Source organism: Arvicanthis niloticus, chromosome 20 (genome assembly GCF_011762505.2).
Source record: "Arvicanthis niloticus isolate mArvNil1 chromosome 20, mArvNil1.pat.X, whole genome shotgun sequence".
In the NCBI taxonomy this organism is placed as follows: Eukaryota; Metazoa; Chordata; class Mammalia; order Rodentia; family Muridae; genus Arvicanthis; species Arvicanthis niloticus.
Genome location: NC_047677.1, coordinates 17924157 through 17949611, shown reverse-complemented (window position 1 = coordinate 17949611; position 25455 = coordinate 17924157). Strand labels below are relative to the sequence as shown.

The 25455-nt window shown below is 44.5% G+C and overlaps 1 protein-coding gene across 1 annotated transcript; it reads right to left on the bottom strand.

Moving 5' to 3' along the window:
- Positions 1-2620: 2620 nt before the first annotated feature.
- Positions 2621-11981, bottom strand: LOC117724638 (sodium-dependent glucose transporter 1B). Its single transcript, XM_034524563.2, has 4 exons — positions 11775-11981; positions 10043-10211; positions 7507-7623; positions 2621-5224 (listed from the first exon to the last, which is right to left on the bottom strand). Exons 2-4 carry the CDS (start codon positions 10089-10091, stop codon positions 4263-4265), a joined length of 1128 nt encoding a protein of 375 aa, XP_034380454.1. The 5' UTR covers positions 10092-10211; positions 11775-11981; the 3' UTR covers positions 2621-4262.
- Positions 11982-25455: the final 13474 nt, after the last annotated feature.

The window sequence follows — 25455 nt, the reverse complement described above, 5'->3', positions numbered from 1 at the left end:
TATACAGTGATGTAAATATCCGTATTACCACTGAGCTGCAAATATGAAAGTAGGGAAATACATTTATGTGCTATGAATGTTTTATCATGATAAAAAACAAAATGCCTTATACCATTTAACTTACTAAATAATAACTTTATTGTAATGAACTCACAAATAAAAACATCACATGGCTAGATTGAGGAAGCCACTCAAAAGTTTGCCCAGTCCCAAACTATATATTTTATTGTACAGTTAGAGCAGCTGTTCTGAAGCCCTGAAGCTTTGCTCAGGGTTTTACACACCCACTGCCCATTACACTTCTATACACTTGTCCTCTGCAAAAGAGAGAGAATGCCGTGACAGTTAAACTGGTGGGAAAGGGTAATTTGTTCACCTTAAAGTCTTCGGGAGCTAACCATTCAAGCTATTTGTCTCATGTAATGACTCCAAAATCTTTCTCCAGGCTGTGCATTAACTAACAACCAAACACTCCAGATAGCCCACAGATATCTCAATAAATTTAAGAGACCAGATGCTAAGTGAATTCTGAAGTTAAAAGTGTAAGATACCATAAACTTTGGACCATAAGAGTAAGAATAGATGGCAACTGCTGAAACCAGTCTTCTCATAACAGTTGTGGGAGATGGACCAGTGTGAGAGAGACAGCTGAGACCGTGCACTTTATACATGAGAAAGTTGTCAAGAAAGAGAAATAACATTTGACTCACGTTCAGCCCAGCTCAAATGCCGACTGACCGTGGAACACTTCGGAAGACTTGGAAGTCTTATGACCAACTGCCATTTTATAGACATCCTTGATGCCACTAAGCTATAATGTCTACATGAATGACCTCTTGAGTCTAGGCCTTCCCCTTTTTAAAAACAATTTCTTTTTATTTTATGTACATTGATGCTTTGCCACCCTGTATGTCTATGTGAGGGTTTCAGATCGGAGTTACAGACACTGGGAGCTGCCATGTGGGTGCTGGGAATTGAACCCAGGTCCTCTGAAAGAGTATTCAGTGCTCCTAACTGATGAGCCATCTTTCCAGCCCCAGAGTCTAGGCCATTCTCAAAGGTGGTGGCAATTTAAATTATGCAATTTCATTAAGCATTTACATAATATTTCTGCTAGTTCTTGTTAATCTCCAGAGGAACAAGAAATAAATGCATCCTGGCAACACCTATGTATGTAACAACCTGATTCCTGATAACTAGCTAGACAACCAGTAGAGCGGCCAGTAGTCAGTCAAGCTGTGTATATTTAAATTATGAATGTATTTGCCATCATACAAGCTATATAATAAATAAATAAAACTTGAAAATTATTTAAAATAATAAAAAAAATCATTGAATCAGTATGAATGAGGGAGGGACCATGTTAAGGATACTCTTTCATTGATATAACGCCCAAATTGTCCTGTTAGGTAGATGAATGTAAGCCATATTTTAAGAGCTAAACCCAGACCAAATGTGGCTGTAGCATTACAGGCCAGCACGGATAAGGAATATGTCCATCATCTCGGGACACCTAGGACAGGACACCGTTAGGGATGAAGCTCTGTGGGAACAGTGCCTGTGTGTGTCAGGTAGCCCCACCCAGATGCACACCAACAGTGACTGTGTGTGTCAGGTAGCCACACCCAGATGCACACCAACAGTGCCTGTGTGTGTCAGGTAGCCCCAGCCAGATGCACACCAACAGAAGATGCAGAATGCGTGCTGCCTGGGCTAGAGATACAGCTCCATGGTCAAGCACTGTCTAGTATATACATGGCTCTGAACTTACTCTCCAGGACTGGAAAAAGAAAAGCTGGTACTCCACAGACATAAAGAAAATGACCTTCAGTCAATGAAGTGAGTGGGAAAACTTAAGCATAACTGGATTACAGCTATACATATTTGTACAGGGTATTTTGTTTTGTACATGGTGTGTGCTGTGTATATGTGCCATGGGAGAAAGGGAGCAAATGTCCTCAGGGACTCCCCAAAAGAGGACCATCTTTAACCAAAGTGGGGTTTGTGGGCCAGCAACTCCCCCATCTAGAGGTCTTAACCCTACACAACAGCCATTCTACTTTGGTTGGTGGGATCCATTGTGGGTTTTCAAATGTATGCCACTTTATTGTCACCATGCTTATCTCCCTTATCAAGATTTACAGTGGTGAAGCTGTCACAGGGGTGCTATGTCAGTGCTATGCCTGGGAGCTTCAGAAAGTGCACAAAGGGAGGCAAGGGTCATTTGTAATGCCTACCTGGGGAAGATCCAGCATCAACAAATAACAGCAGTCTTTAGTATCCGCCAGGCCAGTGCAAAGGTCACTGAGACACTCGTGGCTGCCCTAAGAGGTGAGTGGTCAGAGCTGATGCACTTAAAACAAAGCACTTTTATCAAGGGCAAATTTATAGAAATTAGTAAGCATAACAAACATACTGTAATATGGTAGATATTCGATGTCACTTGAAAGATAGAAAATTTAAGTTGGCCCCCTTGAACCGTGCCCATAAAACAAAGACATGAAAGTCAGCAAATTAGACACTGTGGCGCCTCAGTTCCAGGAAATTAGCTGACCACCGGAACAGATGGCCCTAATAAGCAGTCCTGAGAACCAGTCAGTGGGTACGTTTCCATATCAAAGACCATGCCTTTGAGAGGCAGCTCAAGTGGGCAGAGCAGAGTTACAACCACCATTGTGCCCTGGTCTGCCTTAACTCTCTTGTGCTCTTAAGAGGAAAAACATAATTTTGCCAGGTAGGCAAGATGAGCCTGGTAACAACTCTGTGAAAAGAACAACACTGGTATACTCAAGAAACGATTCAGATAATATGGGGACAGAGCCTAACTGGATAACCTCCAGTTGACTAAACATTCAGCGGAAACTTCCTCGGGAACCCTAAACTTCAATTATGGTATAAAATTTTCTTTTCCACAGCTTCTAACACATCTGATGCGCACACTGGCGCTGCAGTGATCGTGGGGGTAATGCCCCTTTAACTAAGTTCTACTCTGTATGACCTAATATTTCCTAAGCAAGTTTTTTAGTACCTTTTATACCATCTTCAGTATCTTTTATGCCATCAATTTTACTACAGATTTCTCCTGCATCAAAATTACTCTCTCCATAGCCTGTTGTGGTCCATGTCTTTGATCTCAGAACTCAGGAGGCAGAAGCAGGGCTATCTCTGAGTTCCAGGACAGCCAGGACAATATAGCAAAACCTTGCCTCAACAAACAAACAAACAAAATATGGATGTCTGGTTGTCTGCTCAGCAAAGTATCTCTTCTATATATCCGCAGTGCCTGCCTATGGGTGCACCACCCAACTGCTCAAATATAAATATCTTTTTGCACACACCACCAAAATAACTCCAAACAGGAGTCTCATTACAAAATCCTACCATATGAGAATATTGTGTTGTAAGTAAGAAGGCATTGTTAGTATAACAGAAGTTATATTTTATTATGCAGAGTGTCTTCACACAGTGTTCACGCACTAAGTTCCTAACTATGGTCCTAATCCTATTTCCCCTAGGCTGCTAACCTGTGCAGTGTATCTTAGCTGAAGGGCAGGTCCAGTCTCTAACAGTTGTCTCTGGTTTGACGGTCAGCATCCTGGGGGACACTGTGCAGCCACAGGGAAGGTCAAGGTGACATCTCTCTAGTCATGCAGGACGAGCATAGCTCTTCGTCTCTGTTTATATAATGTCCAGTGAGCGCCACAGGGTCCTAGGACTGTGTCTGACTATCTTAAGTGATGTCACTGGGTTCTGGTTATCACATGCAGCCTTAGGCATAGTGGGAATCCTGACTAAACTAGTTTTACATGTCTAAAAGGCATTTCTAAAAATGTTCATTACAGCCTAGTACATTATAGAAGACTCTGAAAATTCCAGAACATGTCAAAACATCTTAGCAGTTATATGTGGAAACCTTATCTCTAGGAATTGCTGATAACCTGCTACGGCTTCACCTAGCCCGGCTTCCTCAAGAGTAGCAACTATGCATTTATTAAACAATTCGTCTTTTCCAAATGTTTGTCCATTTTCTCCTGGTGTATCACAAGGGAGTTGCCTCTAGTAACTGGAGAGGGCCCAAACTTAGAGGCATTTGGGAATTGCCTTAGAGGTGTTGGCTGTGAGCTGTATCAAATCAGAATGTTTTTAGAGTACTCTATTACAGAATTCCTTGTATTGTTCATGTCAACTACTTCAGAATCCATTCCATTCCAGTTTCCTGCATGTTTCCATTTATGCTGCTCAGAGCTGGAGAGCAAGGCTTTCTAGTCCTCATTCTTCCTTCCTTTGCTCTGGCGTTGCAGGGGTAAGGTGGCCAATTTATACATCACAGGAAATAGAACAGCTGTGAATATGGCTGAGCCCAGACATATGTACAGAATCACTGGCAGATCCGGGTAGTGTTCCTGAAGAATTCCGATGACTGCAGGAATGGCCATTTCTCCCAGGGAAGCGCCAATTACAAAGAATGCTGCAGATTTCCCAGTTAAGGTGGTGTACTGCTCAATCCAGGAGATGCCGCTGGGAAACGTGGTTGCCATTGAGGCTCCATATACAGAAGTTGCGATCCAGAGACAGAGAGGATTCTTATCAAAAAGCACCAGAAAGAAAGACGAGGCCAGGCTGCCTATGTTGCTCAGAACGATCATGGTTCCAGGCCGTAAGACCGTTGCAAAAATGATGGCCAGGCCCCTGCAGGCTGCAAAGGTCCCCCAGAAGATGGAGTTCAAGCCAGCTGCCTCGCTCTCTTCCATGCCGACGTGGGTGGTGGCGAAGGAGAATACGTAAGAGCCATAGGTCACCTCGGCTCCCACATAGAAGAAGAAGAAGAGGAAGAGGAGGCACAGCAGGGCCCAGTGATACTTAGCCCTTCGAGCCCCCTGAGCAGATGCTGCGGACTTTTCCTTCCTTGAATGTTTCTTACAAAACAGACCAAACAGAAAGACAGAGACTACTAAAACGTAGGTGCCAATAGAAGCATATGCCCACAGCAGATTCATGTCATCGGGTACCGCGAACACAGAGTCTGAGGCGGCTTTGGAGGATCGGTTCAGCACTAGAGAGTTAAAGTCGGACTCGGTGTGGTTCTGAGCAGATGCTGCTGTACCCCAGGCCAACTTAGCCAGCAGGGGAGCCAGAAAGGCGCCCAAGGCGAAACTGAAGTGCAAGGCCTGCATGTGTGGGGCTCCTTTGTCCCCCCAAAGAGCCAAGATGAGAACGTTCCCACCTACAAGTTAAAGAAATAACCTGCGTCACTTAGTAGGAACATATTATTAGGGTCTATATTAGACTGTAGGAGTTTTATGACATTCTAAGTATACCAGAACCACTCTGTAATTAAGGAGCTGTAACCCACCATCACCAGAGGACTGTGTTATATCTCATCTTCATACATGGAATTTACTAGTTAATAAACCATCACTCAAGTCAAGCATATTAGAAACTATTTATTATAATGGTCATCTCAGTGGGGAGTAATGTTAATTGTGCTTGAATGTGAGTGGCCTCAATAGGTCATTTATTTACATGCTTAGTCCCCAGTCATGGAACTGTTTGGGAAGATGAGGAGGTGTGACCTTATTGGGGGAGGTGTGTCACTGGTGGTGGGCTTTGGGGTTTCAAAAGCTCTAGGCCCAGGCCCTCTTCTCTCTCTCTCTCTCTCTCTCTCTCTCTCTCTCTCTCTCTCTCTCTCTCTCTCTCTCTTTTTTCTCCCTTCCTTCCCCCCACCTCTCCCCCTTTCCCCCTCTCTTTCCTCTCCTCTCTCTCTAGGGATTAGAATGTAAAGCTCTCAGCTACTGTCCCAGGGTCTGTGAGCCATGACACTGTGAGCCACCCTGCTCCCTGCCATGATGCATGTGGACTAACACTCTGGAACTGTAAGCAAGCCCCCTATTAAATGTGTCCTTCTATTAGTTGCCTCAGTCGCAGTATCTCTTCACAGCAATAGAAGAGCAAAACACTGATAAATGTATTTGTAACATTTGAGAGAGTCCTCATATATGTTATCCTGGCCATGAACTTGCTATGCAGAGATGATCTTGGATTTTTGATACTCCCATCAGAATCATGTAAGTACTGTGATTACAAGAATGTACCATTCAGTTTATACAATGGCAGGGATCGAGCCCAGTATTTTGTAGACAAATACTCTGCCCACCTGAACCATATCCCTAGGTCCATGTGTAAATATATGTGCAATACTAGGCAAAATTTTATCTAATGGTAGGAAAAATACCAAAACTTCAGTATTTCAGTTGGGTGCTAATTCCAATTGAAGTAATTATTTACTTAGGTCTAAACTAGATACTAAACACCTAGATGCCAGCCAGATTATCCTGGAATTCTGTCATACTTATTACAGGAAACAAAACCAACTTTCAGAATTGTGAACTGCATAGTTTGAACACCCACAATGTGAAAAGCCGGCAGCATCTAGTAGTTGACTATCTTCAAAAATCAGATATTTTGAGACAAGCATGTAGTTCCACACTGCAGTTTACATTCAAATAAATCTAGAAGTGTAAACTGTTTCCATGAACTATCAAATACCTTTCTTCCCATACAGCAAGAAAGGCAGGCATAGAAAGCTGAGATTAGGGATAAATAAAGAACTACATGTACTTTAGGAGGTCTTCAATGACAGGATGAAGCATGGAGATTTTCTGCTGTGGAGGGAAAAAAAAAAAAAGAAAACAAGAAGATAGACAAGAATGTGGTACCCACACAGGTTCTCTAAGCGCAGAATCTGGGCTGCATTTTAAGCTGAATTGCTGCTTCTGCAGCCATAAAATAATCCTACTCCTGTAAGGTGGTTTAACTGAGACTGTCCTCCATAGTCTCCACAGTGCCTCAGTTGGTGGCACTGTTTTCATCAGTTAAGCGGTGTCCTTGCTGGAGGAAGTATGCTACTGGGGCAGGCTTTGAGAATGTAAAAGCCTCCAGCCATTTCCAGTTGTTCTCTCTGCTTTGTGCTTGTCCTTCAAGATGTGAACCCCCAACTTCCTGCCCCACCATCACGCCTTTACTCCCTTAGCACGGACCCCACCCCTCTTTCCCCTCTAAGTGCTTTCTTCATAGTGTTTTATCACATCAATTACAAAGTAATTCCTCTAAAGTGGTCAAACTCTATCCCTAAAGGAAAGCTTGCCCGTTTACATTCTAATTTCCTGCAGAAAGGGAGAGCTTCCTGTTTCAGTCTCTCATAAAGCAAAATTCTCCAAATGCACTTCATAATTAGGTGTCCGACAATTGGTACCCTAATTGGCAAGGAGAAATGGTACTGAGGTATGATTCTGAGGTGCTGAAGTGTGATGCTGAGGTGTGATTCTGAGGAGCTGAGGTATGAATCTGAGTTGCTGAGGTGTGGTGCTGAGGTGCTGAGAGGTGCTGAGGTGTGAGTCTTTGCTGTTTTCACAGCAAGACAAGTGGCACTCTAATTTCATATACATTACTTTTCCTCATAGTACTACTGTCCCTGATAGTGGAGATGACGCTGAGGGATTCACTAACCTGTATCCACAACACCAACTGAAGCACCAAACACAGCCATCATGATAATCAGTAAAAATGCCTTCTTGCACAAAGGAATGAAATACAACCCAACTGCAGTAGCCAACATTGATACACCTGAGGAAAAAGAAGAAGGCCAGCTAGAAAACAAGTGTTCATGACGGTTCGAAGTCAAAGGGACATTATAAGAAATTCTAAAAATGAAAATTAACACTGAATTAAAGCTGATGGGTCTTGGGCTGGGCATCGTGAGGTACATCTTTAATCCCAGCACTTGGGAGGCAGGTGGGCGGAGCTCTATGAGTACAGCTCCTGAGAGGCAGAGGTGGGCGGAGCTCTATGAGTACAGCTCCTGAGAGGCAGAGGTGGGCGGAGCTCTATGAGTACAGCTCCTGAGAGGCAGAGGTGGGCGGAGCTCTATGAGCACAGCACTTGGGAGGCAGAGGTGGGCGGAGCTCTATGAGTACAGCACTTGGGAGGCAGAGGTGGGCGGAGCTCTATGAGTACAGCTCCTGAGAGGCAGAGGTGGGCGGAGCTCTATGAGCACAGCACTTGGGAGGCAGAGGTGGGCGGAGCTCTATGAGTACAGCACTTGGGAGGCAGAGGTGGGCGGAGCTCTATGAGTACAGCACTTGGGAGGCAGGTGGGCGGAGCTCTATGAGTACAGCACTTGGGAGGCAGGTGGGCGGAGCTCTATGAGTACAGCACTTGGGAGGCAGAGGTGGGCGGAGCTCTATGAGTACAGCACTTGGGAGGCAGGTGGGCGGAGCTCTATGAGTACAGCACTTGGGAGGCAGGTGGGCGGAGCTCTATGAGTACAGCACTTGGGAGGCAGGTGGGCGGAGCTCTATGAGTACAGCTCCTGGGAGGCAGAGGTGGGCGGAGCTCTATGAGTACAGCTCCTGGGAGGCAGAGGTGGGCGGAGCTCTATGAGTACAGCACTTGGGAGGCAGGTGGGCGGAGCTCTATGAGTACAGCACTTGGGAGGCAGGTGGGCAGAGCTCTATGAGTACAGCACTTGGGAGGCAGAGGTGGGCGGAGCTCTATGAGTACAGCTCCTGGGAGGCAGAGGTGGGCGGAGCTCTATGAGTACAGCACTTGGGAGGCAGGTGGGCGGAGCTCTATGAGTACAGCACTTGGGAGGCAGGTGGGCAGAGCTCTATGAGTACAGCACTTGGGAGGCAGAGGTGGGCGGAGCTCTATGAGTACAGCACTTGGGAGGCAGAGGTGGGCGGAGCTCTATGAGTACAGCTCCTGGGAGGCAGAGGTGGGCGGAGCTCTATGAGTTGAGACCAACATGATCACATAGTTTCAGGCCAGCTGGGGCTGCATTGTGAGAGCTTGTCTCAAAAACAAAAACTAAAAAAAGTAAAACCAAATCACAACAACAAAAATGTTTGAGCATGAGTGGATGAGAGACACAGTGGCTATATGTGGTGCTTTAATCTAAAGCTTTTATAATATTTGTGGCCCATAAAAATGTAAATTACTATGACTTGATTCTGATTCTATCATTGCTAATGATCAAATTAGAAATTGTAACAAAAGATAATTTTATAGTGTTTGAGTTGGTCCAAAAAGTATTAATTCAAAGAATATTTTTATAAGATAACAATGTAAGCTGGGCAGTGATGGCGCATGCCTTTAATCCCAGCACTTGGGAGGCAGAGGCAGGCAGAATTCTGAGTTCAAGGCCAGCCTGGTCTACAGAGTGAGTTCCAGGACAGCCAGGACTACACAGAGAAACCCTGTCTCGAAAAACCAAAAGAAAAAACAAAACAAACAAAAAAAACCCACACAATGTAAAAATACAAAAGTAAAACTCAATCCTTATAACAGATTATAGGAAAACTTTACCAAATAAATTCATTTGTGGGATAAAAGGAAATGAAGTACAGAAAAAAACATAGTCTTTCAACCCACTTTGGAAGTAATAATGATTACTTATGTATCAGCAATAAATTATTAACCTTGCCTCCAAAGATGTTTTAGTATAGTAATCTAGATGTCTTTAATCTTGCCAATTGATTGAAAATGGCATGCTAACAGCTCTGCCCTCTTCTCCAGGGTCAGGATCCAAGGTGACAGTCTGTGCTCAGCTCTGACAAGGGCAGCAGGACAGAAGTGCACCCTCTATCACTTCCCTACCATCCCGTGTCCCTTCATCTCCAAGCCCAAGTCCACAGAGCCTGGCCAGGTTCCAGGAACTCATTTTGAGCCCTGTGGCCCCAGAAGCCCCGCCCCCATCCCATAAGCAGAGCTTCCTGGTCAGCCAGTGCCTGTGCCTGGAGTGGAGTCTAACTCACAGTAAAGGTCTGCGTTGCTCGGGCTGCCAACACTCACACCCAGCATAGAGCTAATCACGTTTTTAGAGGATTCAGAATAGTTTTCCTCCAGCAAAGGGTATGGAAGCCCAGCTGCCGGGAGGATGCACACAACTGTTTCCATTGCCAACCGTTCTGCAGTCTATGCTTTTAATATTTAGAGTAAATTGAAAATTCATTTTAAAAAAAAGTGAAAAGCAGTGTTTGCTTACCCAAAAGTAAAAAAGGATTCATATAGTCAAGGAGAACTCCACCAATCATAGTGCCACATAAAAATCCAGAGGCGCGGCCCACAAAGATGATAGAAAGATTGCTGATATTTCGATTCACATTTGTTGCCAAATCTTGAAATGTAGGGCCGAGGATAGCAACGCTTATTCCCTGAAATTTAAAAAGAGAAGAGCTGTGAACTTACAGCCATTAAAATTATGTTTATTTAGATGGTTGTCTTTTCCTTTACAGAAGATGGGAGGAGAATTATAGTGTAATATAGGGGTTCCTTTATTCAAACAGGAAAAACGTACAACCCTTTACTATTAGAGTCAAATGCTCCTGTGAGTTTTCTTCTACTCAACTTTTAAATTTTATTTGTTTGCCTTTGGTTGCAATTCTCTTTTAGATTTTGAATAACACTTTAAAAGATTTTCCTGCACTTATAGTTAAGATATATCAAATTTATTTTCAAAATATTTTCTTTATTTTAAATCTGACTGATATAGGAATTTAGATGTCAAAATTAAATTCTCAAACATCAACTTATGACACGTTGGTTATGTTTTTTAAAAAGCAATACTTCTGGCACACATGATCTCTTTCTCTGAACTATACACATATAATATGCTGGAAATCAACTATCTGAATATTTCTAAATCTATAGGCTTTAATGAAACGCCAAAGCCACCCGGCAGGAGTATAGACTATAAGGCTTTTTAGGAAATACTTACATATACTTATACAAAAAAGGCTTTATCAATAAAATTGTGCCTGTAGCAAAAATGTGTTAGCAAGAACCAAGGGTTGAAGAGAAAATTCACTGAGGCCTTTGAGAAAAACGTTTCTAAGTCAACTATATTTCAAGAGTAATTGATTATAATGCACTGGTCTGCCCCAGAGCAAATGCTCTCCTTATCTTAGCCGCAGGGACCCGGGACTAAGGACTACAGCGTGGCCAGGCCCGCAGCAAGTACCAGGTTCAATGAAAGAAGACTGATTACAGGTTCTAACCAAATTCCTTCACAGGACTTAGGCCTTTGCACACAGTGAAGACTCTCTAGCACTTGCAGTATTTTCTAGGGTAGGCCCTCCTATATCGAAGTGGCCCGAAAAGCAAGCCAGGTGTGGGTGATCTGCAATCCCAGAGACAGGCTGCACAAATTCAGCCGCAGTCTGAGCTACTTAGTGAGATAATGCCTCAAAATACTGAAATCTCAAAAAACGGATGTGGCTCCGCCCAGCTACTGGCCGCTGACTAAGAGACAGGCTTTTGCCTACCACCTAACCTCCTGGATGATGAAGAAAGTCACTTTCCTCTCAGAGCCCGTTTTTCCGTCTGGAAAATTATCAGTTGGCATAACTTGGTCAGGTTATCAGGAAGAGGCAAGGTGGCATTTGACAGCTTAATAATTTGGAGCTTGCGGGGTTGATTGCGGAGGAGAGCAGGTGAAGGCTCTGGTTTCCCTTCCTGTATCTCCTCCCAGCGCACCCAGGTGACAATGAAAGTTTAACGACGTTGGAAAACACATTAAGGTAATCCGTTTGAGTTAACAAAAAACCCTCCAAGATTAGAACCGTGTCTATTTTCTAAGTGGGGAGCCGGAAACCCAGGAAGATGAATGCACCCGGGCTCCCTCTTTGCAGGCTGGGGAGCAGGTCTGCGGCTGGGGAGGGCTCGTTCCCTACAGAGCCTCCTGCCCCAGCCTGGGAGGGGGCAGCCTCGGCTCTCACCAGCCCCACGAAGGAGGCGTACAGGACCAGCGTGGTGAGCCAGAGCAGCACGCCCCGGGTTCTGCCGCCGCGCCCGGCCGCCTCCCGCTCGCTGCGCGTCGCTGGGACCCCGGCGTCCTGCAGGAGCCGCTGTCCAGTCGTCGGGGCCACGGCCCCGGGGAGCTCCAGTTCCAGCTCCAGCTTGGCGGCTCTGAAAGGCTCTGGACTCCCTCAACCTCTCCCCGGCCACTAAGCCCTGGGTGCAGCCCGGCCCCGCCCCGCCGAGCCTCTCCCCACGCCACCTCCCTGACCGGGTCCACAAGGGCTCGCCCAGCCCGCACCTCTGCTAGACTCCCGGGGCGCGGGCGCAAAGGCAGCCTCGCCGCGGGACCACAATGAAAAGTCCTGCTAGACCCACAAGACGAGGTCCGTCAGCAGAGTTTCCTGCAGAAGGGAGGGAGGTTTGGCATTCATACAGTTCCCAAAACCTGCTGCCCAAGATTTCTGAGCCTTGTGTTTGTCTTTCACTCCACAAACATTCGGTGAAGCGCACTCAGGAGCTTTCCTATGTGCTGATTGATCCTCACTACGCTGTCGCCCAGTCAGTCGCCAACCACCGTATAACAGCAACTCCAGAAACAAAAGTAGGTTCAAAGCTGTGGTTTTGTATATATGCCTCTTCCAATTCGGCACATAGTTCTGGCAAAGCATGGTATGTAGAAGGTGGTTAAGTAAAGTTTTGCTACCTGAGATCTTAGAGTTTGAGATACAGTTTCTATTCGGTTGAAAGAAAACATGTAAATAATTACTGACTGCAGGATTCAGCCTTCTAGGAAAAGCACTATGAAGAAAGGGCTATGGGGATGTGTAGAAAAGAGGAACTACTTCGATTTGGGGGGCTTGAAGAAGACTTCATTGGGAAGATACGCCAATGGGATCTTGGCCGAATAATGGAGTTGTCCGTAGGAAAGCAAGCATTTCAGGTGGAAAGTGTAAGGGCAGTGTATGGACAAAGCCAGCGGGCACGAGGTATCTTAAGGTGGACAGCGCTAAATGTTGGGAGAACATGCCCACAGTCTACAGTTCCCACCTTTATAGGTCTTGCAGGCTAGTGGAAGAGACTGCAATCAAACAGCTACACCAAAAACATAGTGTAAAGCTGTGCTTAGTACAGATACACATGAAGGAACACGCGGGACAGTGATTTCAGAAACCCACTTTGGTTTGGAGTGTTTAGGAAGCCGTCTTTAAGGAAAGTGTGGACGCTGTGCCTCAAACACAGTGCAGGGAGATTGGGAGACCTAAGTTAGGACCATGTAGTAAAGGTCTTTGGATGACACACCCGTGAGTTTGGACTTCAGCAGTTCACTCCTGATGACACACGGAGATTTAGCATGACAACAGAATGTGTTCCAGGAATGTGTTAGCCCTCACGATAATTCCTCTTTTCTCACCTCAAATTGAGCTCATCCCATCCTCAAGAAATCTTTTCCCACTCCTGTGACACCATGCTGTCGCCACCATCTACCTGATCTTCTCTGGACAGACTCCAAGGTCACACCTTAATATTCCCTGTTTCTATCTCCTCAGTGTATCTACCTCATTATAGTACCTCATTAGAAATACTCTATAGGTATTTTTTAAAAAAACAGGTTTTTCCCTATGAAAAGGCTGGATTGAAACAAATTTGGTTTAAAGATTTAATTGATCCCCCCATCCCCTGCAGTAAGATCCTATTATGCAGCTCTGGCTAGCCTCAACTTCTCAACCTTCTGCTTCACGTCACCAAGACGGGGATTATAAGTACACGCCAGCAGACCTGACTGTAACGGTCTGCTTGGGGACTCTAGGACCCAACAACACCCAATTCCATAAGGAAATCATTGATGTGTAAGCCAGGCATGGTGGAAAACACTCGTAAGCATGACACTGAGGAAGCTGAAGCCACAGATCCACTTGTCCAACGACAGCTGAGGCAGCAAAACAAGAAAACAAGAATTCCCCGAGACTGGGTGGTCAGACAAGCTGAGTGAAGCAGCTGGTTTTTTATGTAGTGTGGGAATCTGAATAGGTATGGCCTTTATAGGCTCCTGTGTTTGAATGCTTTGCCCACGGGGAGTGGCACTATTGGGAGGTGTGGCCTTGATAGAGTAGCTGTGGCCTTATTGGAGGAAGTGTGTCACTGTGGAGGTGGGCTTTGGGGTCTCATATATATGCTTTTGCACCCACACCCGATTTCCTGAATAACAACTCAGAGGCTTCAGTTTACTTTTAAAAATGCCTAAGTTGTAGGTTCTGCTGGTTCCCCAACTAACTCTTAACTTACTATTTATTCTAACCTGGACTTAGCTACATGGCTGCTTTCTTCTCAGTTTCATACATCTGATTTCCTCAGAGTCTGGGCAGGGAAACTCCTGCCTCTGCCTATCTCTCAGAGTTCTTCTAGCCCTGCCTCAGCTCATTGGCCATCAGATTGGTATTGATTGGTGATACTTCCACACAGTACACAAGGGGGAGACTATCCCCATATCTCCCCTTTTAGTCCAATAAAAGGCTCTTTCTCTAACATCAATAAACTATATACAGTAAGAACAATTATGAAAACCACCAGGTAAGAATTACATTCACAATGTCTAGTGTATTTGTATTTGGGAACTTTGGAGAAAGTACTCTACCATCCTATCTTGGTGAGTCCAAAGTTCTGTACCTAAATCACTTTCTATCATAACTTGCATTACCAACTTAAAAATATCTTTTTAGATTTAAAAACACCTTCTTAAATCCTAAACCACTTAAGCTTAATTGTGAGACTATAACCATCTGTCTCATCTTCAACCCCATCAAAGCCCTGAGGATAAATATTACTGGAGAAAATGGGAAGTGCAGAGCAATCAGCTTCCAAAACTATAGAAATGGCAGTTTGCTGGATACCTAGACAGTCTCTGAGCCGTTGGAGCGTCATCCTTAGCCTTCTGGATCAGAACTTCTGACAGACTTTTTGTGAGGCAGGACTTTACTGAAGGACTTGCCTACCTTGTCCTTGAAAGCTCAACAGTTGACTTCCCTGCATCCTGGTTGTCCAGTTTGAACATCATACTGTTAGCAGTTGAAGCGGGGCAATTTCTTGCCCACTGGCTAGCTTGCCACACAGCAGCAAACTGCACATGGAGATTCATGTGGAAGGTCTTCAGTGCTCACCTTCTGTGAAGCAGAATGGAGGTGCTGCCAGGAGCAGACATGTCTCACTGCCAAAAATGCTTTTGTTAATAAAACACTTTTAAATGTCATAATCTGTAGATCTCTGACAGTTTTGAAGAACATCTATCTATCTATACTATATCTGAATAGGCAAACATTCCTCGTTTCTAACTTCATTGTCTGTTTAACCTAGGAAACATATTTCTGTAATTAACTAAATTAATATCTAACATGACCATGAGTTTGATAGACTGACTACTAATTTGGATTTCTTAATTATCCCAAACAGTAGCTTTCAAGGGCTAAAACTTTACATTGCAATTTTAAATGAGCTTCATAGGTACAATACCTTATACAAGAGTTGAAACCGATATACAGTATGAAGCAGCAAAAATAATCTTAAATTTGTATCAATATACAAAGTCCATACCAACGGAAAAATGTCTGGCTTGTTGATGCTCTTTGGTCTAAGAATAGATTCAATGATCTACCCTTTTTTCTTATTATTTCTGTATTCCCCCCTTTTTTTCTTTTTCATCCCTTCTCCCCTTTCCCCCCAATACTGCATAGGAGAGAAAAAAGGATAGAGGAAAGAAAAAGGAAAAGAAATCTTTGAATCTAGCCTCTTATACTTTGTTTCCTCTTTGACCAAGACCATTAACAACTTGTGACCAACCTGCCTTAAATTATGATATCCACCCCATTTTGGGGTTCTCTTTTAAGAGGACCCAAAGAGTAACCCCTGCGCACTGTGGGTGACATCCCCTTTTAGAGGCCCTAAGAAAATTGGGATATTGGCCAGTCTTAAGAAAGCCAGTTGCAGCATTTGTTGTCCGGTCTCTGTGTGCTATGAAAGTGCAGGGCTTACCTGAAGTCCTGGCTGGAACGCTGTGATGTTGAACGGTCTAGTTAGCCATATAGAACTTTTTCTGGATGCAGATTTTTGAGGAAACAGTAATTGGGGCAGCCTGTGAGGCTGAATCACCTGGGCTGCCTGCCTTGTCTTCTTTGGTGTCTGGTCCTTTTATTCTGCAGACATATGAGCTTCCAAAGGTAATATATGTTTGCATTAACACATGTATGGCACGCTCAGTGTGCAAAACTTTGTTAAAGACGATTCTCTGCTCTATGTTCAAAAGGCACCAAACTTCATGTTCTTTCGGACTGTATAGGCAAACTGTAATATAATTTTTTATCTATGCCATTTGAAAAGATGGCATGAAGAGTCCTGCAGACTCTGAACCCAACGAGATTTATTTATTGGCTATGCTCAGCTGAAGTCCTGGCTGGAGACATTTTCATGTCTCAGTCAGTCTCAGAGCTGCTCCCATGGAGAGGGACCAGAATTCACGTCATTGTCTTTCTTGGTTTCCTCCTTCGTGGGAGCAGCCTAGATCTTCAGCGGCTTTCACCTAGTTAAATCTATTTTTTATTAATTTTGATGAAATCCATTGTTGCATGTAATTTTTTAAAACATGCTACCACCTTCCCAGGAGCTCTGCTCTCGCTCACACCTTTCCTGGTTGGTTCCCTTTGTTCCATCAGGCTTAGCCCAGGATAGGAATGCAACCATCCCCCAACCTGGGAATTGGGAGCTGCCGTCCACACTCTACCAGTTCCCTTTCAGCTTTCTTTTCTTCCTCCGGGCTAGCTTTGCCCCGCCTTTGCCCGCGGGTGAGAAGCACTTCATACAGTTTTAGTATTTTAGAACTGGCCAGGTAACACAATTGCTGGGCACAGAAATCTCTGCCCTAATCTTATAAGCCTATATCAGATACCCACTGGTGGTGGAGGCCACTGCTTCTGGCTGCCCCAAGACCTTACATGGCTGTGTGTCCTAGTTCCAAAGCCTGGCCCAAAGAGCTCCCTTCTCTCTCCCTGCATCTGGTCTTCCTCCCATGGAACCCTTTGCCCAGCAATTGGCTTCTGCCTTCATTATTGACCAAATAAAGAACCAATTAGGGAAACAGCACCTCCCCTACAATCCATAGCTTTTCTTCTGTTGAAACATAGACAAAACCTCTTCCCCAGTCCAACACATTTCCTGCCTTCCATTTTGAAATTAAGACATCCTTATACTATATTGGCTGGTTTATTTCTGAAGTTTTGTTTTCCACAACCCAATGTCTCTCAGCAGCTGTTGGTTTTTGTTCATTAGTATTTAAAATTTTAAAGTCAATAAAGCACTATGTGATTTATCTCTGGGGGTCTTCGTTACCCCTTTCTGTGTGTTAAGCGTCTCTTTTAAAAGATGATTAGCTCTCTCAACAACTACTTGACCAGTCAGGATTGTAAGATGTCAGTAACATGTTTTATGCCATAATATGTCTAAAATATTGTTGAATTCAAATGGATACACACAGTCAAAGTATCATCAGCTTCAGTCTGCAAAGGCATTTCCAAGGTAGCCATCATCTTAGTAAATGTGCAATCTCAGACTCAACCCTTTCAGAACTCATAGCTGTAGCTGCCTGCAGCCACGAGTCAACTGGGTTCTCCTGAAAGGGGGGCTGGGAATGAAAGGGGGACGGAGGGTGAGAAGAGATGAAGCCGAGACAAAGTTCTCTGATCAAGGCTCAAAGCTTTAATGTTCAGCTCTCAATTTAAAGGGGAAGGCCCAACCCACAACCCCTCCTGGTTTCAGCTGGAGATGGGTTGGATAATCCATAATCCAGTTCTAGGTCACGGCCAGAGATGTCTCAAGGCAAGCCCAGGGGCAGTTCTGCTTCTGTGTTCTGTGCAGCCAAGGTGGGTAATTCCACCTAGAGCCTTATCACTTGGTCTGTTGTGGTAAACAAGGTCTCTCAGGCCTGCTCAAGACCGGGGGAAGGGCACACAAGGAAGGAGCCCCTTGGAATTCTGAACTTCCACCAACTGTATGATGTATCAACACAAGTACTGAAGACGCCCATACTCGGGAGACCCTTCCTCAAGTCTCAGGAATCACGGCCACCCAAAAATCACAAGAAACCATACCTGGATGCAATCAGCAGAGGTTTACTGGGGAGAGTTGGCTAAATGGTCAAAACTAATGGTCAAAACTGCTCGTCCACGCAGGAACAGAATTTTGACAAAAGGCCCGAAAGCTGAGGGGGTTTTTTATAGCATGGGGTGGGGAAAGGAAGGCATTTTTGTGCAGTTACACATGATTGGTTGCATTTTCGCGCAATTATACATGATTGATTGTTTTACAAATTTTGAACATAACACTGGGAAGACCAAGGGAGGGAGGGGTAACCAAGAACAGTGGAACATTCCAGAGGAATCTAGCCTAAATGATTTAGAGCCACGTGAAAATTACTCTGCATATTCATTATTCTCAAAAATGTAGTTTTACTATGTCACTGTGCCTTACCCTGTCATTACCAACTATTTCAGGTTAAATATTTCTCACTTTCTCCAGTCACAGCCCCACCTAGATGACTTGTATCTTTTTTGTGGTCAGGAATGTGTCTTCCTGCTTTGGGCTTTTCCCACCCACAGATGGGTCTACTCCCTGAGGCTTGAGGAATGTAATCCAGCAAGTGTCCTCTGATTCAGGGATAATGTCCTCTACCCAGAATGTGTCCTGGGGCAGTGAAGGCCTGAAATCATATTTTCAGTTCCGTGTTCTGGAACTTGCACTTTTTCTGTTCAGGTCTAAGGGCAAAGAAAAAGTCTACATATATTTCATAAAATGGTCTTATAATTTTTCACTCTACAGTACATGTCTTAATTCTCCAAACTCTATAAAATGAAACACATAATCTATTGTATGAGATTACTTTGTGGTAGAATCATTAGGCAGAATCTGGTTTTGTTTGTTTGTTTGTTTGTTTTTTTGAGACAGGGTTTCTCTGTGTAGCCCTGGCTGTCCTGGAACTCACTCTGTAGACCAGGCTGGCCTCGAACTCAGAAATCCACCTGTCTCTGACTCCCAAGTACTGGAATTAAAGGCGTGCACCACCACTGCCTGGCTAAGAATCTGGATTTTTAACTCAGAATATTGTGGGTTGTCATTCTGATTTCTCAAGCCTTTGTGGATTTTTTTTCCTGGAAATACATTTTCTGCTGTTGCTGTGGGTTCTAGGTTGGATTCTTCTGAAGATTTGTTATTCTGATTAAAGACTCCTCTAACTTCTGCTCTATGGCCTGTAACCTAGCTTTCCATCTTTCAGTCCTCTCCTTCTCTGAATATTTTTTATTTTTTTTATTTTTTATTTTTTTTGTTTTTGTTTTTGTTTTTCGAGACAGGGTTTCTCTGTATAGCCTTGGCTGTCCTGGAACTCACTTGGTAGACCAGGCTGGCCTTGAACTCATATTTTTTTTTCTTAAAAAGGATATATTAAATTGCAATCATTAACCCCCCCCCCAAAAAAAAAAAAAACATTTGTATGCTGAGTGCAGGGAAGGTGTCGTTTCCCTAATTGGTTCTTGATTGTGTCAATAAAAATAGCGGAAGCCAATCACTGAACAAAGAGAAAAGTGGGATTTCCGGGTCCCAGGAGGAAGAGGAGGGGAGAAGGAGGGCCTTTTTTGGCCAGGCCTTGAGAGAGGTTTAAGGATGATTGTAAGGCTTTGGGGCAACTAGAACCAGTGGCGGCCGCTGCCACCATCAGAATTCTGATACAGGATAACTGATGAGTTCAGAACAATAGATTCTTTGCCCAGCCACTGAGTTACATGGTTAGTTTTAAAATATTAAGGCTGGTTGATGTTTTCCATCCGTGGCTAAGGTGGGCAGGAGGAGAGAAAGCAGGCAGCTGAAGAACAGGCGTGGAGGAATGGGTGGGGAAAAAAACAGGCAGGTGGCTTGGCGGAGCTGGGTGAGACTGGGAGGCTTGGCAAAACTAGCCTTGGGGGCTGAGTGATCTCTGGAGCATATTGCGAGCTGCAGCTCCAGGCAAGGAGCAAGCATCACACTACAGATGACTCCCAGTGTGGTAGACGAGAATCCACTATTAATGTAGGATTCTCGGATGGATCGCACACAGTGATACAGGTGTAGGAGTGGAAGAATTGGTTTCTCAGTGAGCAGAGAGGAGTCACGTGGCTCCAGCGTGCAGAAATCTTAAAGAAACACAGGCAGGCTCAGCTCATAGGCTCTGAGTTCCTCTGCTGTGAAAAGAGACAAGGTGGCTGTAAAGCTGCCTACTTCTTACAAGCTGGTCATCATAGGACAGAGTTCTAAGTTTGGTTTTGAAGACCCCCAAACTCTGGAGACCCTTACTCAAGTCTCGGGAAATCATGGCCACCCACAAACTCACAAGACACCCTACCTGGATGCAATCAGCAGAGGTTTATTAGGGAGAGTTGGCTAGCCAAATTTAATTTGGTTCACTTGCATAAGAGTTGAATTGACAAAGCCAGTCAGTCTGAGGGTTTTTAAATGGGGAAACCACAAACCAGCGGAGTGGGAAGGGGGGTGAGGGGTTGTCAAGGATACATGACATAAAAATAGTGGAACATTCCAGAGGAGCCCAAACCTAAATGATTCAGGATCATGAGGAAAGCACTCTGCACACCCATTCCTCACAAAAATGTGGTCTTGCCATGTCACTTGCTCAACTATTTCTCAGTTGTTACCCTGTCACTTTGCCCTGTCAACCTGGCTACTAGCTTCCCAGCCCCACCTAGATGACTTGCATCTTTTTTGTGGTCAAGAATGTGTCTTCCTGCTTTGGGCCTTCCCCACCCACAGGTGGGTTTTTTCCCTGAGGCTTGAGGAATGTTAATCCAGCAAGTGTCCTCTGACTCAGGGATAATGTACTCCTCCTGGAATGTATCCCAGGGCAGTGAAGGCCTGAAATCTTACATTCAGTTCCGCTTTCTGGAACCTGCATTCTTTTGCTCAGGTCTAGGGATAAAGAAAAAGCCTATATATATTTTATAAAATGGTCTTTATAATTTTTTACTCTAGAGTTTAATTGTTTTTAAAGGTAGAAGATAATGCAGATTTTGCCTGAGCCAGTGGAGAATTCTGCAGAACAAGTACAGGGAGTTTGGGCCCAGAGGCCATGGAGCCCCTGCCGTGCAAGGACAGGTGAGCTGGAGGTAGGCAGAGAGGAAGGGCTGCTGCCTCCAACAGGAGGTACAGGGAAATTGTAGGGAAAAAATGTTTTAGGAAAGTCTTGAAGAAGTCTTACAGGATAATTCATTTTCTTTGAATGTGGGCTCCACAGGAATTCTGGGTTAAATATCCTGGCACGACAGATTAGAGAAAGCCTAAGAATAGGCTCTTACAGTATTTGTTTGGTTTACTTCATTTGTTTTGAATTATTTTAATTATCAAAATGGGCGTGATTTTGAGTTCTGTGGTTAGATTATTCCTCTGGGAGAGAAGTCAAGTTAAAGGTCTTTCCTGGTTACTGGCTCAAGGACATTCTGCTTTGGGAGAAAAGCTCTACTTTTGTGTTCATAGGAAAGGAGAACAGGCTCTGGACCCCTTCCAGAGTTATATGGATCAGATATGGCAGAGGGAGAGAATCAAACAGGACAGGTAAAGATTGAAACAATCATATAGGGTCCAGATGCATTGTCTGTCATTAACTTTTCTTTTTAATCTCTCCTTCCTTTAGAAACTTTATTTTCTTAGTCTCAAATTAAATATTTCTTTCTATGGTTTTTTATACCCAGTTTCTTTTCTCTTTGTCTCGAGCCCTGTATTTTATCTGTTGTGACCAGGTTGTGATAAGGGTTTGGATCCCCTTGGGGAGAGGAGGGACAGGTCCTCTCCACTCAGGAATCGTATACCCGATTGACTGTGAGGCTATCAGCTCCATGAGAGAGAGGAGAGAGTACACCAGAGACAGAGGGTTTGACATTCAATTGTTCTTTAATAATGCACAACAAACAATATGTTATCACCAACGCTAAGGCTATTAACACAACAAGGTATTGCCACATTTCCTATACATTGTCTCTATCAATATCAGCACAATAAACGCAAATAATGAATTGCTAATTACCAAAGAAACAAACATAGCAGTAAGTACATTATTAATTGTGGATTATACGACCTGAGTCCTTATGACTGCAGTTTCCAGCAGCTCAGGCCCGGAGGGTGCTTGCTTCCGGTCTCTTGGCTGTCTCTTTGATGATCCAGTGCAGCAGAGGCCTGAACGGAGGATCATGCTGGGTAACCATGGCTACCAGTGTGATGAAGTGCTCTGGCCAAGGGCTCCTCTTTTATGCTTCAATTGGTGTTACTTCTGATGTACACGGCAGATAACCATATGTGTCAGATAACCAGACCGGTCTGGTTATCTGTGGGCTATGACTTCATTGCAGGTGGACTTTTGGTTATCATAATACTTTAAAACATGTCCAGACTTGTTTTCTTTCCTATTACAATATGGAGTCAGCTCTGTTAAGGACCTGCTCCTTACATTCTTCTATGGTTTTCAAACCTAATACCTTACCAGTTCATAAGTTGGGGATTCCTCAGTCATACTGCAGCTCTGGGAAACTGTTCCTTCTGCCCTTACATGCATCTGCAGGTTTCTCAGGCCAGCTGTGTCAATGGTAGTGTAGAGTGAAAAATTACAAAGACCATTTTGTGAAAAATATGCAGGCTTTTTCTTTGCCCTTAGACCTGAGCAGAAAAAGTGCAAGTTCCAGAACACGGAACTGAAAATAAGATTTCAGGCCTTCACTGCCCCGGGACACATTCTGGGTAGAGGACATTATCCCTGAATCAGAGGACACTTGCTGGATTACATTCCTCAAGCCTCAGGGAGTAGACCCACCTGTGGGTGGGAAAAGCCCAAAGCAGGAAGACACATTCCTGACCACAAAAAAGATACAAGTCATCTAGGTGGGGCTGTGACTGGAGAAAGTAAGAAATATTTAACCTGAAATAGTTGGTAATGACAGGGTAGGGCACAGTGACATGGTAAAACTACATTCTTGAGAAGAATGAGTGTGCAGAGTGATTTTCACATGACTCTAAATCATTTAGGGTGAGTTCCTCTGAAATGTTCCACTATTTTTATGTTATATATCCTTGACAATCCCTCACCCCCCTTCACACTCCCCTGGTTTGTGGTTTACTCCTTTAAAAACCCTCCTCAGACTGACTGGCTTGGTCAAACTCTACTCCTGCATGAGTGTGCAGTTTGGCTGCTGGCTGCCAGCTTTCTTCCCTAATAAACCTCTGCTGATTGCATCCAGGTATGGTGTCTTGGAGTTTGTGGGTGGTCGAGACTTCCCGAGACTTGAGTAAGGGTCTCCCGAGTTTGGGGGTCTTCAGTAGGGTAGCTCAGCCACCTCGGCTCAGCCTAGCTGATTTTTCCAGCATGGATCTGAATTGGGCTGCAGTTTTCCCACCAACTGCCTAGCTCTCTCTAGTGAACCTTTGGACCTTTCTCTGGAACCGCAGTCTTTGGGAGAAGCCACAGCTACTGTGCACGGAGGCTCTGAAGAACTGGCTTTTCTACTCAGTAGGGGCTTTTTTTTTTTTTTTTTTTTTTTTAAATGAGCCTTCCGCATTGCATCTCTGAGAAGACAAAAAGGCCAAGCTTTGCCCAGAGTCCCAAGTATGAAGCAAAGATAAAGAAGATGCTGTCCAGGGCAGAGTACACAGTGTATACCCAGGTCGAAGTAGCAGGGATGGTTAGCAGCCAGGGCCTTGGGGACTATAATTTATTATAACTGTTTAGATAAGACATCTAATCTCCTTCACTTTCCCAGTTTAAAAATACGTTTCTCAAAGACTCATAAATGTGGGGAGTGGGAAGATGGGTATACACGTGAGTCGTGCTTGAGTTGGAACTGTCTTATCTAGCCCTGGCTGTCCTGGAACTCACTCTGTAGACCAGGCTGGCCTCGAACTCAGAAATCTGCCTGCCTCTGCCTCCCAAGTGCTGGGATTAAAGGTGTGCACCACTACCGCCTGGCCTGTCTTATCATTCTTAAATGCAAAATGGGGCAAGGGTACCGACAGCAGGCTTTCAGGTGCTGGGTTCTGGAGATGAAGAACAAGGAGTAAATTCCAGTTTCCACCTGCCATTCAGAAAGTCTTCTTTCTCCTCTGAAACAGAGGAGTATCTGTAACCATCTCTATTAGGAAGTTTATCAACAATAAACACTCTAAGTTGTGTAGCAAGTAACAGTTTCATTGGTGAACTGGTAAGTTTAGAAGTTGTAAAGTTCTTGTGAGAAGCTGCGGGGAGAAAAGGATTGTGCACGCCGTTCTTATAGCAACGGTGTGAAGTGAAATACTACTCACACGTAGGAACCCAGCATAGGTGTGAAACGCTCAAAATGTAAAACATGAAGATGTTCTTGACCAATTTCTGAAAGAGAGATTTTGATTTTTTAATAAAAGAAACAACTAATGAGTCTAAGCTTAATGCAAGTATTTGTTATGAATTTATAATTACTAATGCATTTATGTCATGTGTCACAATAGTTTACTCAAGCTGTTATACAAAGCCATTTAAACAGCGAACGCAATCATATGTAGTTTGTAATAAATTCACAAGACCACTCTTACCCTTTAAGAGAGTTAGATCTCAAACCCAAGACTAGTCTTATGAAGTACCTGTGGCCCCTCCCAGCTCTCCCAGCATCCCTCAGTACCTGTGGCCCCTCCCAGCGCTTCTCACCTGCCCCTTCCCCTAAACATTTCCCTCCCAGGGGCTGGGCTTCTGCTTTCCTTCCCCAGTCCAGTCCTCTTCTAACAGTCTTCTGGGCTTGGGCCTCCCTTCTTAGTCCTCCTCTCTCGCTCTCCCTCCCACTGTCTCCCCTCGAGGTCTGGTTTAGTCAGGCACTATGTCCAGCCTGAACTCTTCCCTCTGCCTGTTTTCTCCCTTAATTCTATAAGATCAGTCATGTCCTCCTCCTTTTATTTCATTTTTCATTCAAAGAAGAAATAAAATCACAATTCATTAGAATGCCTGAGCAGGAGGTGAGAACGATGCCGAGCCTGGAATTGCTTGTGTTTGGCAGAACTTCCAGCCGCAGAATCCACCTTTCTCGCTACTGGACCAAGCAGTGGAGATGCTGACAGCAAACAGGGCATCTCCTCATCCCAGCCTGACCTTCAGGGAGAGCACATAATTAAATCATTCATACTGTCACCAGCCTGTAAATTAGACTCTGCCCAGGAGAGGGTCTGGTCCTCAGCTTTACCTGAGATTTCAAGAGTGAGTGGGCATTTCAGTGTACAGTGCTGGACATGGGTGATTTAGGGACACTGCAGGGTAGCTCTTCAACAGTCGGGGTTAAAATCCATGGAACCAAACACCCTAGGGTCAAAAGGACAGTGCAATCACGTTCTTCCAGGGTCCTTTCTCCCGGAGCTTATGGGCTCTGGAGGGGCAAGAGCGGATGGCACTTTGTCTTCCGTCAGGATCATTAAGCTTTTCATATTGCAGTCCAGAGAAAAGCACTTTATACCCCAGGATAAAACAAACAGGCACATCGATATCTAGTTTTGATTTAAGAACCCAGCCCTCCCCCCGCCGGGAGGTGGGGGACCTGAAAAACTTCCCATAAACCTCGACTGTAGCAAGAGAGCAAT